Genomic DNA, 13,687 nt, shown 5'->3' with positions numbered 1-13,687 from the left:
CAGTACGTTGTTTCCTTACTCTGATTGAACTCAGAAAATTTAATAAGCAATTTATTTAATTCCTGTACAGCAGACACATGACCAGCTGATGATAACACATCCACCAAGTTTGTTCATTTTCTTCCTTAATGCTGTTCACTTCAAAAGACTTTCTACTGTATTGCAAAGAAGCCCTCCAAACATGACACTGATGTTTTTCTTTCGTTTACTGGCTCTAAACTCAAACAATAGTATGTTCATGTAATACAATGCCTTGCCTTCAGGGAACTGGGATGAGAAATCTGTTAAAGTGAAGGAAACTTTCAAAGTGAAAATCTCCGTAAGAAAATACTGTAGAAAGATAAAGGAAAAAACGTGGGAAAGTGACAAATTAAGTGCAGAATATGGTCCTAAGAGATGACGATGTCCTGATTTTCCAGGCGATCTTGTTGAAGGGTATATTGCACGTAGGCCTGGTTTTATAATCCAGCCCATTGGCCAGGAAGGGACTCAACCCAAAGATCTTAAGAAGAAGACAGAAACATGAAGTGCCCCAACCCTGCTGCCAGATCACAACAGGACCAGCAGTACTGGCGCAGAAGCTAAACAAGCTTTTTTTTTTCCCTTCACTGTTTGGACAGACCGAATGAAACATTGTTATCTTACCCTGAAAACCTTTATGGTCCAACAATGTATGGAAAGTTCTAAATTTTCAAGACTTTAGAAGTCTCGCCCAACAGCTTTAAAAGAATTGGCTGAGGATTTACTTTTACATTTAATGAATTCCGTAATCCCTTACTTACATTTAATGAATTTTGTAATCCCCAGGGATGTGTCGGCACATCAGGGTAGAAACAAAGAGGTATGTTACATTGGTAAATTTTACGTAGGATCAGAGTTAGCATTCAAACTACGTAATTTGGTGTTAGCACCACGGGGCAGGGAAGAAAAGAGGCTGATGGTAACAGATTATAATCAGGGGAAAAAAGGCTACCCCCTTTCAAATGCCAACCTACACGGCTGATGGAAACTAGCTCTTGTCAAGCTAGTTATCAAGATTCAAGACGATCACAAGTTCAGCTGACGAAGTTAACCCCTGCCTAAAGCTACAGGGAATTGCTAAAGGCATTTTCCTTTGCGCTTGGTGACATTCAGGGAAAAGAAAAAAGGAAAAAGAAAAAAAAAAAGCACAACAGCAGATCAATACAGCATATACCAAATACAGTAAAGTGGGACTTACGGTCTATTAGTCATCCTTAGTGTGATCCTACTAAATTTTTCTTTGCCCTAATACTATTGATTAAAAAATTAAAAAAGGAGGATTTTTGTTCATCTTTAGAAGACAAGCTAGGACACGCTGAATTACGGAGCATTTAGATTAGGCAGCAAACTGGGCTGTTGAAGCCATACATTTACCTCAAGCATGTAGGTAAATGTAGTTCTCTTCAAGCTGAGAAGAACAAAATATTCCTACTGATGCACTAGAAGGCAATCAAGTAATTTAAGTTCACATACTTGAATTGAGACACACACACACACACACACACACACACAAAAGAAAAGCAGAGACATGCTAAAGGGGAGGCCAAATTGTTTTATTTAATTTTTTAGTGACCAATTGGATTTTTGGCAGAAAGCTCTGCTCTTTTTTTTTTTTTTTTTCTCCTTTCTTTAAAGAAATCAGCAGTGCTTAAATTGATGGGTTGGAATTTTACTCAAATTCCAGTTAATTTTAAAAACAAACAGATGAACAGGAATTCCAGATGCTGTTTCCAGAGCAGAGAGCAAAACTTCACATTTGTATGAAAATTCCATGTTTATACTCGTTTGGGTCATTGAATGTAAAACTATTGTCAGTAGTGCATGAGTAAAACATTCACATTTGATCTGGAACCTTAAAATCAGAAAGCTGTACTCTCCTTCCAAAATTTTCATTACCTTGTGCAAATCAAGTCAAGTCTTCATGTGTCAAGCACACACTTAAAATTGTCCATATTTTATATACAAGACATCTACCATTCAGGCAGTGCAAAATACATCCTTTCATAACAAAACTAAAATGTACCTCTCAAAGTATGAACAAGAATATACACATAATACATGATGTACACTATTTACACAACCATAAAAAATATAATACAAGGATTTTTTTAATGTGATTATAAGACTTGACAGTCTTTTGCAATTTGTTGCAACAAGGCATGTTTAAGTTTCCTGGATGGAGTTTTCTTTGCCAATTACTCAAGAGGTCTTGGAAACTACGCTTGAACTTTTAGGAGAGTTTTCAAATGGACTGCCATCAACTCCCTGTTTTGGTCAGACGGTTCAGCTGTGCCACCCACCCAGTGGCTGGGAGGCTTTGGAAGGACACTAGGAGATGGTGGGTCACTAAATTTTGCCCCAGCGTAACTTTCTTTTTGGCTCGCTTCAGTTAGGGTGATAGGTTTCTTGGACTTGGCATTTCTGAAGTTCTCTGTGTTTTTAAGTGGCTTTTTCTCCTGCTTCTGAATTATTTCTGGTGATATAGAATCTTGCCAAAAGTTCTCTATCTTTTTTGCCGAGGACATCTTTGTCAGTGGCACGTTACATTTACTCTTCTGTCTGTTAATCTTTGGTTGTTCACACAGATGTAAACTGTGAACAGGCTGGCTGTAGGGGTTGGCAGCCTTCTCAGTCTTTCCCATCTTGTTCTTTAAGAACTGCAGAGACAAAGAATTCACGTCAACACACGACCCCTCTCCTCAAGAGGTGCCTCTGGCAGCGCACAGGCACAGTTGCCGCCACCGGGGCATCTGCCAGCCGGACTCGGACGTGTTCCCGCACCGCCCTTGCGCCGGGCTCCCGGAGCACAGCACCGGAGACGCGGGACGAGGGGCCGCCTCGCCCGGGGGGGGTATAACGACCGGGCGGGTAACGAGCCGCCCGACGCCCCCCTCCTAACTATCCCACGTCTTCTATAACTCCTCCGTTAGCACTTACGTGCTTGCTGGCAGCGACCACCAGCCGCAGGGAGGGCAGCAGACCCCTCTCCGCCGGCGGGGGCTCACCGCCTCCCCAGCCACCCTCCCGCGGCCGCCATGGGGCGCTGCGCCCCGCGCACGTCCCGCCCGCCCGCGAGGGGGGAGCTGGCGCGCGGCCAGCAGGCTAAATCCGGCTGTTGCTGGGCGCAGCGGCGGGCGCCGATTGGTGGCGCCGAGCAGCCAATCGCCGCCCGCGATTTCTCTTCTCCCCCCCCCTCCCCCCCCCCGCCCCGTCCGAGCGGGCGTAACGGAAACTCTCCCCCCCCCCCCCCCCCCCCCCGCCCCCGTCCCCACGCACACAGGGGGCGAGGGGAGGGGGCGAGCCGCTCGCTGCCCCCCTCCGGCGGAGAGGCAAGCGGCCTTCCGGCTCCCGGAGCGCGGGGGGGGGGGGGGGAGGAGAAGTGAGCAGAAGTAGCGGAGCCCCGTCTTTACCTCCTTCCTGAGGGGTTTGCTGGGCGCGGGTCTCGAGGGGGCGGGCGCGGGGGGCTCCTCCGGGGGGACCGTTACCATGCCAGGGGCGGCCGAGACGGTTGGCGCAGGGTGAGCGCGAAGTTCGCCCGGACCGTGCGTTCCCAGCGGGGTCCTTCTCCCCAGGCCGGCGCGATGCTGTTGGTACTGTTGGTAGCGGCTGGGCAGGAGCCCCGCGGGGCTTGGCCGGATCTTTCCCTTCCTCCGCCGGACTCTCTTCAGCGCGGGCCGCGCGGTGCCCCCCGGGCCCGCCAGGCAGCAGCTGGGCTGGTTCTCACAGTTGCTGTCCCCTCGCCTGAGGCGCTGGAGGAGAGTGGAGGGCAGCCGCCTGGGGTCTTCGGTGCCTGCCGAGATCCGAGCCAGGAAGGGCGGCGGCGCCGTGGTGGTGACCATGGTGGGACGTGGATACCCAGAGCTGTACCGGGAAGAGGGGTCGAGCCCGGGCGGGGATGAGCGGGTCGGGTCGCTGGGAAGCGTCTGCCCGGGCTTTGTGGGCTGAGATGGTGGCGCGATCGGATCCGCTGCTAGGAGAACATGGCGGGGGAGTGAAAGGAGCAGCCACCAGCGCCCCGGTGTTGTTGCCCGAGCGGGGCACACCCCCTTCCGCTCCAGCGCCAATCGCCGTGCGAGGATGGCGCGAGCGGCACGCCTCTCCACCGGGCGCCGCCAATGTCGGCGAAACGGCGGCCTCTCTGGCCCCGCCTCGCCCAATCAGAAGCGACACAAACACTTGGGGCCGCGCCCGCTTCCGCAGGCCGCCCAATCCGGGCAGACACAAACAGCGGGCACGCCCCAGCCTCCGAGTCACGGGCCCGCAGTGCGAAGCGAACGGATGGGACGGGCGGTTCTCCTTGTGAGAGCCGCCGGCCAATCGGGCGGCGCACAAACAGCCGCCGCCACGCCCCCGCGCGCCCGGCAGCCAATCGAGAGGGACGTAAACAGGCGGCGGCGCGCCCCCTGGTGGGCGGTGGCGCGCCGGCGGGCAGGCGCGCGTCGCCCGCCATGGAGGTGCCGGCGCTGCGGCCCGCGGCGGCCGCCGGGCTCCCGGCCGCGGCGGAGGAGGGACCCGGCCGTGAGGCGGCGGGGCGGAGGCGGGACGAGCGGAGCCTGGAGGCGCTGAGCCTGGCCGCTGGCGGCGGGGCGGCGGCGGGGCGGCAGCTGCCGGAGGGGCGGCGGGCGACGCTGGCGAGCGCCCTGGAGCTGGAGGGGACGGTGCTGCGCGAGGGGCGCCTCACCCAGTTCGTGGCCAACAACCTGGAGCGGCGGATCCGGCTGAGCGGCGCCCCGCGGGGCGAGCCGCCGGCGGCGGCGACGGGGGGCGGCGGCTCTATCCCCGCCATCGATCCCGGGGCGCTGCAGGACGTGGTGGCCCTGGCCGGGCAGGTGGCGGCGCAGGTGGACGAGCTGCTGCGCAACGTGCACTGCGGCCTGCAGGCCCTGACGGCCCTCAGCGTCGGCTGCATCCAGACCTACCGCGACGGGGTGGAGAGCCTGGGCGAGGCGGCCGACCTCAGCATCCGCGCCATGTACGCGCTGGTGGCGCGCTGCGAGGAGCTGGACCGCGCCATGCAGCCCGTGCCCGCCCTGGCCAAGCGCATCCGCGACATGAAGGGCACCCTGGAGCGGCTGGAGGGGCTCTGCAAGTAGCGCCGCCCCGGCGGGGGTCGCCGCCCCGCCGCTGTTCCCGCTGCCACCGGGATACCGAGCGAGGAGCCGCCCAGGCTGGAAAACCGGGGCCCCGCCGCCGCCCTCGCTGTGCCAGCAGCGCGCCCGCTGGGCCTACTCCGGGCGCTGGAGCGGGGCTTGGCCGCTCCGACGTGCCCCGGCCCGGCGGCTGCCCGCCCTGCCAGGCTTCCCGCCGGGGCCGCCGCTGCCTCCGGCGGCTCTCAGGCTGCTGCTCTCCCTCTCCGGTAGCCCCACTACCGGGCCCGCCCAGGGCGTCTTCAGCTCTCCGCCTGTCCATCCTTCCTCTGTCCCCGTGCCCCTCTACGTGACCAGCCGACATCTGTGGCCAGTTCGCTGGTATTAATCTGGAGGAAGTGAAATTTTTGCAACCGATGAAGGAAAAGGTCCCAGTTGAAATCGCGGGGTAAATGGCAGACGGTGCGTTTTAGCTTCAGCTCCATTAAAGAATTTGGATTCCACATGCCTTACGCTTTCTATTTATTGAGGGCTAGGAAAAACTAACCAATCTTAATTGAAAGCAGCCGTTAATATTTTTTTTAACCAAATTTGAAATTGTTGTGAATACTTGCTTGATGCTTACAGGCATACATGCTTATTTGTAGTTGACTTAGTGCCTGACGAGTAATTCTCACTTCTGCCGTTACAGCAAACAAACACGCAGAACACTGCTGTCTCTTACAGGGCGCAGTTGTAAGAGAAGAGGGGAAATTTAATATGTATAGCAAAGACACTTGCTTTCTGAGAAGAATATAAAATCCATGGGATATAATTGAGATTCAGATAAGAACAAATCTATATGCAAAGTTCTAAATAAAAGCCTTCAGATAAAATATGCTTTGCCTCTATTAGTCTCTACAGTTTTCACAGTGTGGAAGTTTAAATGGCATCACTGTGAAAGGATCCTGTGATTTTGGTTTGGTCTTTTTTTCCGATTTGGAAAATATCTATTTAATTAGATGAGGAACATGAATATGTGATGACATTACATGGGTGTATGGCTGACATAAAATGGGTGCTTTGGGAGAATTTATTTGTGTAAGTTGAAGCTTTTGTATATGCATCTCTGTATGCAGAAGTGATTTTGCTGTATCAGTAAGTATTTCCTCTGAGGCCTGAGAGTAGCCGAATTCTCTGCTCGCTGTGGTTCCTATGCAACTAGCCTCTTAGATGATGCTCTTGGCAATCCATTTAGGTCACAAATGTCCTTGTAACAAGATTTCAGCAGAGAAATGACCACTGTGATCTTACGTATGTGTAATGGTGCTTTCGGTGACTAGCGGCTCCTAAAAACCTTGGAGCAAAGGTAGCCAGAAATACTACGCAAGTCCTGTAACTTTCGGTTGAAGAGCAAATAGGTTCATGATGGGTGCAGCTGCTACCCCACCACAATCTCATTAAAAACACTGAGTGGGGGGCGGCCGCTGTGATATACTGTGCTTCTACATGTACACAATACTGAATTGTAACAAAATAATACGTTTTTATGCCACCCTGGTTTGCATAATACCAGTCTCTGGCCTGTTTTGGGCTTCTCAACGTGGCCACGTCTTTCCCTCAGCACAGGGATGTATTTCACGTGTGGCCTTCCAGCCCTAGCAATGGGAGAAGGCTGGAAACGGGCTGTGCCAAGGTCGCGCTCTTTGCGGTCACAGCTCTCGTGGTACTGTCTTCTGGGGAATAGCTGTGGCTCCAGAAAGGGACCAGAACTCTAACAGGGGTTGGCGGAGAGAAAAAGGAGAACTTAACTGCCCCTGCCCATGGGCCTAGAAGACACTAAAGATTTCATAACACCACAGCAACAGCTGTACTCTTAACAGTTTTGGGGTGTTATTCTTGGGAAAGTTTGAACTTGTCTATCATGGAGATGCAGTAGTTTTGCTAAGTATGTTTTGTATATATCAAGAGTTAAAACCAAAGTTTGATCTTGCTTAACTTGTGAGTATTGTTGCAATCTACAGGAAAGACCTGCAAGCTTATTTGTATAGCCACATATGTATAGCTATGCTTTATTCATACAGGCTAAGGTGAAGTCTTTAAAGCATATACGTTTCAGTACGCTACTGGTTTTTGATCGCATTTCAGTTGCAGTCACCTACATTCAATGCTAATTCCCTGCTAAAGTTGTCAAGTCTGTAGAATAAAATAATTATTTTTATGTTTTTAATTGTTAGTGATTAGTTGTTGTCGAAGTGTTTCACTTCTTAATTATTGCTTTTCTTATTTGGTAAAATAATTTGAAAGCTAATTTAAACTCTGCTCCTGCATCTTCACAGACGCCCATTAATATGATTGCAGTCTAGCTCCCCAGGCAGTAATTTCTGACAGTGATGTCATTCATGTGATGAAAAAGGGATGAGTAGTGAATTACAAGCATGAAGAAAGTGGTAATTACACTGTTTGGGTTTGTTTTTTAATGTCTGTCTGAAAGCTTCAGCTTGTTTGAAGGGCAGACTTAGCCGAGCTAGGTGAAGTGGCTCCCGTTCCCAGGTGTCTGCCTTGTCCATTTGCCGTCCCTGGGGCAGGCATGGCCAAAACGATGCGAGCCTGTTCTGTGCCACCACAGTTGATATCGATATGTTATCGCATAGCTGCTATGGTTTACAGTCCCCCTTCCGTCCATACCGGCCTCCATTGCTGCAGGAATGGTGACGCTTGCCAGCACCTGTGCCAGTGCAGCTCTGGTGCCAGCCCTGCCCTTGAAGACCCGCGTGAACCGCTTGTGAGCTACGTGTAGCTCAGTAGCCACTGGTGAACGTGGTCCTTCTGCAGCCAGAGACTTTTGTGCTGCCTTTTTGATCCCAGTCCAGGCTTTCTTGTGCATATCCTGTGTTAATTCTGGCACTTTCCAACTTTTGGATGTTGAGCGTGAAAGCTTTCAGGTTCTTCTAGCCTTTTTTTTGTTTAACCAGTCAGCGAGCAGAGTAAAACCACGTTTGGATTTTCCAAGACCTTCAAATGGGTTTGCATATATTTTCTTGCTTAGTCACTCAGCTTTACGCTTGGTCTTGTTTTCCTTTCCTCATCAGCTGCCAAGTGAACTTTCATTGTAACAAGATGGGCAAGGTCAAAGAAGAAAACTAACAAAACAAAACAACATGCAGAGCACTAAGCAAAGCCAGATACAGGATTAGCTGTGTGCCAGGAATGACTTCCCTGCTCTGGTAACCGCCAGTGACTCTGTTAGGAATTAGGTTACTCTGTTACGAATTATGTTAGTTTGATAATTTTTTTTTTCTTCAGGACAAGTTTCAGATCTGACTATGGAAATCCTTTTTCTGAAGAAGGTGTGGTCAGTTCTGCTTCATTTGGGGCTTATTCTTCCTTCCCTCCTTCATGAGGTTTTATATTCCCTGACTCTGAACTGATTCCATATCCATGCTATTTAAAGGAGTTTTACCGGATAAAACCTTATTACAGCTGAAAAAAGCAACCAGTCACCCAAAGCAGGAATGAACATCACTGACATTTCACCTTTAAGGCTTTTTTTCAGTGTTACTTAACTGCATCAGGTATTCAATAAGTAAATATATCAACCTTTTGTGTGTCTTGCTGCCAGCCAGACAGTAAAATATGTAAGTCTTTTGGCTGGAATGTCCAGAGGTATGGTGGTACTTACTCCCATGAGTAAGGTCTTGACTGAGTTACTGGCATGAGGAACAGCATGTGAGTTGAATCCAAGAGCATATCTCTTAGCATTAAAGATGTAACTATTTTGAAATGGTTTCAAATAGCATGGCTGTACTACCAGAAGACAAAAAAGTGAATTTTAAAGCTTCAAAATTAGCAGCAGCTTTCCAGAGGAGTTAGTAATCAGCTCTTGTAGCAAACTCTGAAAAGTCTTGAAGATAGAGGCCTCTTGCAATAGGTGTCATCCAACATAAGATGGGTTCTTGCTGTCAGATGCCACACTACCTCATCCTGATCAACACTGGTGTGTACACCTGGAAAAAAAACATTAAAAGATCAGCAGATCGTGTTTATGTTGCTGTCACAACCTGCTTTTATTGCTAGGGAATTGCTTGGAGAAAAAGACATTCCTATAAAAATCATAAAGGGTCCAATTAGTACATTTTTTGTGAATATTGTCTCCATTTCTGTCCTCACCCTGGCCCCATCCAGGAAACATATCCTGGATCCTCCTGCCATGCATATAAGAGCACACATGGAAGAGAGAGAGATTCATGACATTTCTCCTTTAGAAAGCTTAACGCAGTTACTGCATCAGATGCAGGAACTGAAACTCTGCTGGGTTTCTCATTTGCTGCTCCAGCTTGGTGCCTGGGGAAAGCTTTTGTCATCGTTATTCTGGTGTTCAAAGCTCCAGAAGAAGAGACGTGATCAATGGACTTGGGCCCCGAGCTTCCACCTTAGAAGTCAAGATCCTCCTGCCCCCTGTTACGACAACAGTAGCATTATGCCCTTACCTAGTAACAGGAAAAATTATAAGAATCAAAATTTCAAACCTTCCTGTAGTTCTGGTTCCCTTCTACTATTTACACACGTTAGAAGCAATGCGAAAAACAAACCAAAATAAAAAACCGTAACCCTTCCCCTTCCAAGGACTGCTAATTGATCCTCTTCCCAAATCTGAGAGGATGTGAATAGGTTGGCAGTTTCATAAATAGTAATAGTTATTGGCTGTCAAGGATAACGTGCTTGAAATGGCTTTCGCAGTAGTGTTGAATCCTGATGAGACTGAAGAGAACCTGAGTTTAAAGAAAATAAAATACTACATTTTAATTATAATATTGATAGGGTTGGAGATAGGGCGGTCTACACAACACCTGCAAAACTGGCATCTGTTGTTTGCGAGCAGGGTTGGACTGCCGTGTATATCGGTCAAGATGCAGCAACATTGATTAACTGGGAGAGCAGAAAAGCGGAGTTAAAACTATCTTGATTATTTTCCTAGATTACAGCTAGAAAGCGCTGACACCGTAATTGGTTCCAGAATTTGAGTTAATGTTGCTGTGATTAACTACTGTGAAGTACCTTTGTTGAAAGTTGATTTATTTCAGAGAAGGGTAATGATTTATGTCAATATTTTTATTTTCATGAATGCTAGTTAGAGAGGGAAGAATCCTAGAATTTTGTCCAACACTGTATTTCTTGTCTCAGTGTGACCAACCATGGTTTTTCCTTGTTTTCTTTATGGACAGTGCTGGAAAAATTCCCAGCATTGAACTTGCTTGTAAGACAAAGAGCCCTGCCTGGTGAGTTGTTAGGAAGCGCTTTGTTAAGGACAGCTTCCTTGTCTGGAAGTATATGTAAATGAAGGGGAAAAAAATTCCACAAACTTGCCAGACAACTGTTTCTAATTTTACAGCGATGTAATAATCCTGGGTATCTGGTTTGTCACTGGGATCGTTTGACTACACGCAGTAGCAGAAAATCCAAAAAATCCCGAGTTGAAATCTTAGCTTTTTAATAAATGAGCTTTCTTTCTATGGCCTGATACCAGCAGGGACGTTTACCAGCCATTTTCACTCAAATGAGATTTTTCTTGTCTGAACTTGAACTGTTGCCATTCAAGGAAATGCTAACCTGAAAATAAACTCCTTTAAAGTCAAAGTATCATTTGACTTTGTTCCTCTTTCTGTTTTCACTGCCTACGCAATTTGTTTACTCGGCGGATTTTTTTTTCCAGGCTGGGACTTTCCAGTGACGTGTCCTCAGCTGGAAGGAGAGGGGAGTTTCTCGCCGCTGAGCAATATTGGGATTTTCCATTTTCCAAAACTTTTTCCGCGTGCCATTTATAGTTGATGATACAGATCTAATTTGGTTTTGTTTCCCTCTTTAAAGAAAGAGATGTGCAACTACAAGCCTTTCATCTCTCCTGCTCCGATGTCATCAGCTTTCTTTTGTCTGCTGAGAACAACTGGAAAGTTGTAACAGTGTGCCCCCCCCCCCCCCCCCCCCCGTTCACCATTTTCCACAGCCACCAGCTGTACCGCATTTCCCCTGGCAAAACCTTGTTCTGGACCTCATCAGTTCTCAGCGTTATTATTTGATCCCACTTATCGTCTGTCTTCAGTTGCATGACTTACTACATCAGCGTTGTTATTGTACTACCAAGGCATCAGCCTTCTTACTCAGCTCAGTTATGTCCCCTTTCAGCTGCCCTTGTTGTTTCTCATGCCTATTCTGCCCCAAATTCAAAATGGTCATCAGCAGGTCCTGGCCGAGGTTAGCTTCTGCTGCCTACCTGACCTATTCTCTTTTGATGTCACCCATTCCTTTATCCTTTAAAATGTCTCAGTAAATTACCTTACGCTTTCTTTTGCTATGACTTCCTTGCTGCTGTCTTCTGCAATGCTCTTTGTATCCAGAATACCCACCACCAATTGTCTTGTTTTTAAATCACCCCTTGGGAATAGGCAAGTCAGAAATGACAGAGATAGTTATTATATATTAAGCTTCTACTTATTATACTAAACAGAAGGCATTACAGAAAAATTAAACATCTGTAACAGAAGAGAGCTAGGTCTTATTATTTGTGATATATTTTAATAATATGCCAACAAATGCAAATAAAACTGAACAAACTACTTGCAAAATGATACTAGTATAACTGTGTGTGCTGTGATGCATCTGGTAAGAGATGGGAAAAATCAATCAGCTGCTGCTTACAGAGGCTCTTGAGGATGGGGTTGTACAATACCAAATACCACCTGACAGGGTGAGGTGATGCAGTATTTATAAAATACGTGCAAGTCCCCAAAGCAAACTATGTTGGTTTTCCTTTTAATCATGGAAAGATTAAGTAACTACTGGAGCAAGGCTACTGCTAAATGGAATTCTGGTCTCCCTGCCTTCCTTTTGGCACGTACACACACAGGGCTCTCGCTGACTTTACGAAGAGCTGTATATATTTATGTGGAAGTTATGAAACTTAATAGGACGTGTTATATTTACTACTTGCAGCAAACCTTGGAAAGGAACAGTGGTAAAGAAGGATGGGCTTGAATATTAGTATTACAGGATATGCCAAACCAGTTCCTCCCATTTGTTCACCAAGATTCACATGTACATACTTTAGTATGGCAAATAAATTCCTTTTTAATAAGATGATTCTTCCCTTACTGTCAGTGATGCACAGTCAATGGACAAATGCAAGTCATAACCAAAGGACTAATTCTACATAAGTGTTAAAATGTCTGTTTTAAAACAAAAATTAATGTTGGGCTGTACTGAGTTGAATAGCTGTAAAAAGTCAAGCTTAAAAGTTGTTAAAATTAAGGTTTTAATAATGGTCGACTAGACAGTTCTTAGTAAGTATGTACAATCTTTTTATTAAAATACCTATCAGCAACGATTGCAAAGACTTCAGTCCAACCAAATGCCAGGGTCTGTTTCTTCCACTTTAACTGAACCGTAAGTAAGTGAGGTAACTGATTTGGACATTCAGCAAAGTAGGAGTCATGGAACATGGTTCCCCTATGTGTTACTATAAACCAGAAAAATTGTGTAACTTGTTGATGACTACTAGAATTTACGTAGCACTGTAGAAATTTTTGGTTGCAGAATTCATTCATCAGCATTTATGGTTGTGAAATCAAATGCACGTAGTCTCTGTCCTTGATTTATGAGCTTTGCTTTGAGATAGGGATGAATACTTTGTCTCAGAAATAGTTAGGTTTCGCTAACAGAAAAAACAAAGACTGGGACAAAACTTTGTTTCTGTACAAATCTGTAAGTAAGACTTTGATTTAAATATCTTGCTGATAGCCATTTGCATAACACTTTGGAAACAAAAGTTTCCTGGGTTGAACATAGGCAATCAACTTCTCTTTACACAATGTACCTTCAGCGGCATGAGTTGTCACTGCTGCCTGCTAGATAGCGTATCTTTAACATTGTGTATTACTTCTGTAAAAAGGCAGCTGGATGATGTCATATCAAAAGGTTTCTCTATTACACCATTTTATTTATTAAGATTATCTCTATTACACCATTTTATTTATTAAGATTTCTTCTTCTGATTCCTTTTCATTTCTTATTATTTCCCTTGGGGAATGCCACGACCGAGTCCTTTTTTCCATTCCCAGCAGTCCTTGGTTAGTAGATCGTTTTTCTAGGTAGCACTGCTGTTTTAAACTACCTCTAACAATGTAAATCAACAAATATACTTTGGGCATACATCATGTTGGCACAAGCAGTGTGCTAGTAGGCTGAAATACTTGTTGTATTTTGGAAACCTACTCAGTACCAGGCATTGTTGAAAGTGAATTCTCACTGCAGAAGAAGAGCGTTTTTGTGAGTGATTGCAGAAGTGGCATCCCCCTAGGGCAGAAAAGGATCAGAGATCCCACAGGGAGATCTGCAAGTGTGGCTCCAGGTTGCTTCTCTAGGAGTAAGAAGAAAGGATAAATAGGTTAGGTGTTAGATTGCCTGTATTGCCATAGATCTGTCAGGGTGGGTCTGCAGGACTGGCAAGTACTCGCTGCAGCCACTATCTCCCTCAATGACAGAAGTTAGTTTATCTCTGAGGTGATTAATACTGTCGAAACTGGATACACATTTATTTATCATGC

General features: G+C 46.9%; 2 protein-coding genes across 2 annotated transcripts; one reads left to right on the top strand and one right to left on the bottom strand.

The window, feature by feature from the left end:
* Positions 1–1,553: 1,553 nt before the first annotated feature.
* On the bottom strand, positions 1,554–4,002 carry PNRC1 (proline rich nuclear receptor coactivator 1). The gene is made up of 2 exons (XM_076333214.1): positions 3,432–4,002; positions 1,554–2,678 (listed from the first exon to the last, which is right to left on the bottom strand). The coding sequence occupies exons 1-2, from the start codon at positions 3,858–3,860 to the stop codon at positions 2,238–2,240; spliced, it is 870 nt and encodes a 289-aa protein (XP_076189329.1). The 5' UTR covers positions 3,861–4,002; the 3' UTR covers positions 1,554–2,237.
* BORCS6 (BLOC-1 related complex subunit 6) lies at positions 3,968–5,611 on the top strand. The gene is given in 2 exon segments (XM_076333213.1): positions 3,968–4,036; positions 4,038–5,611. Coding segments are annotated over 2 exon segments (1,146 nt in total). The 3' UTR covers positions 5,115–5,611.
* The last annotated feature ends 8,076 nt before the right edge of the window (positions 5,612–13,687 follow it).

Source organism: Aptenodytes patagonicus, chromosome 3, assembly GCF_965638725.1.
Source record: "Aptenodytes patagonicus chromosome 3, bAptPat1.pri.cur, whole genome shotgun sequence".
Lineage (NCBI taxonomy): Eukaryota > Metazoa > Chordata > Aves > Sphenisciformes > Spheniscidae > Aptenodytes > Aptenodytes patagonicus.
This window is presented reverse-complemented; position numbering and strand designations above follow the sequence as displayed.

What these genes read in the sequence shown, in the direction of transcription:
- PNRC1 (XM_076333214.1), bottom strand. Translation starts at nt 3,860, where the DNA reads ATGGTCACCACCACGGCGCCGCCGCCCTTCCTGGCTCGGATCTCGGCA. An exon ending in GCAAACCCCTCAGGAAGGAG is followed by an intron (nt 2,679 to 3,431) that starts GTAAAGACGGGG and finishes TTGTCTCTGCAG; the next exon opens with TTCTTAAAGAACAAGATGGG.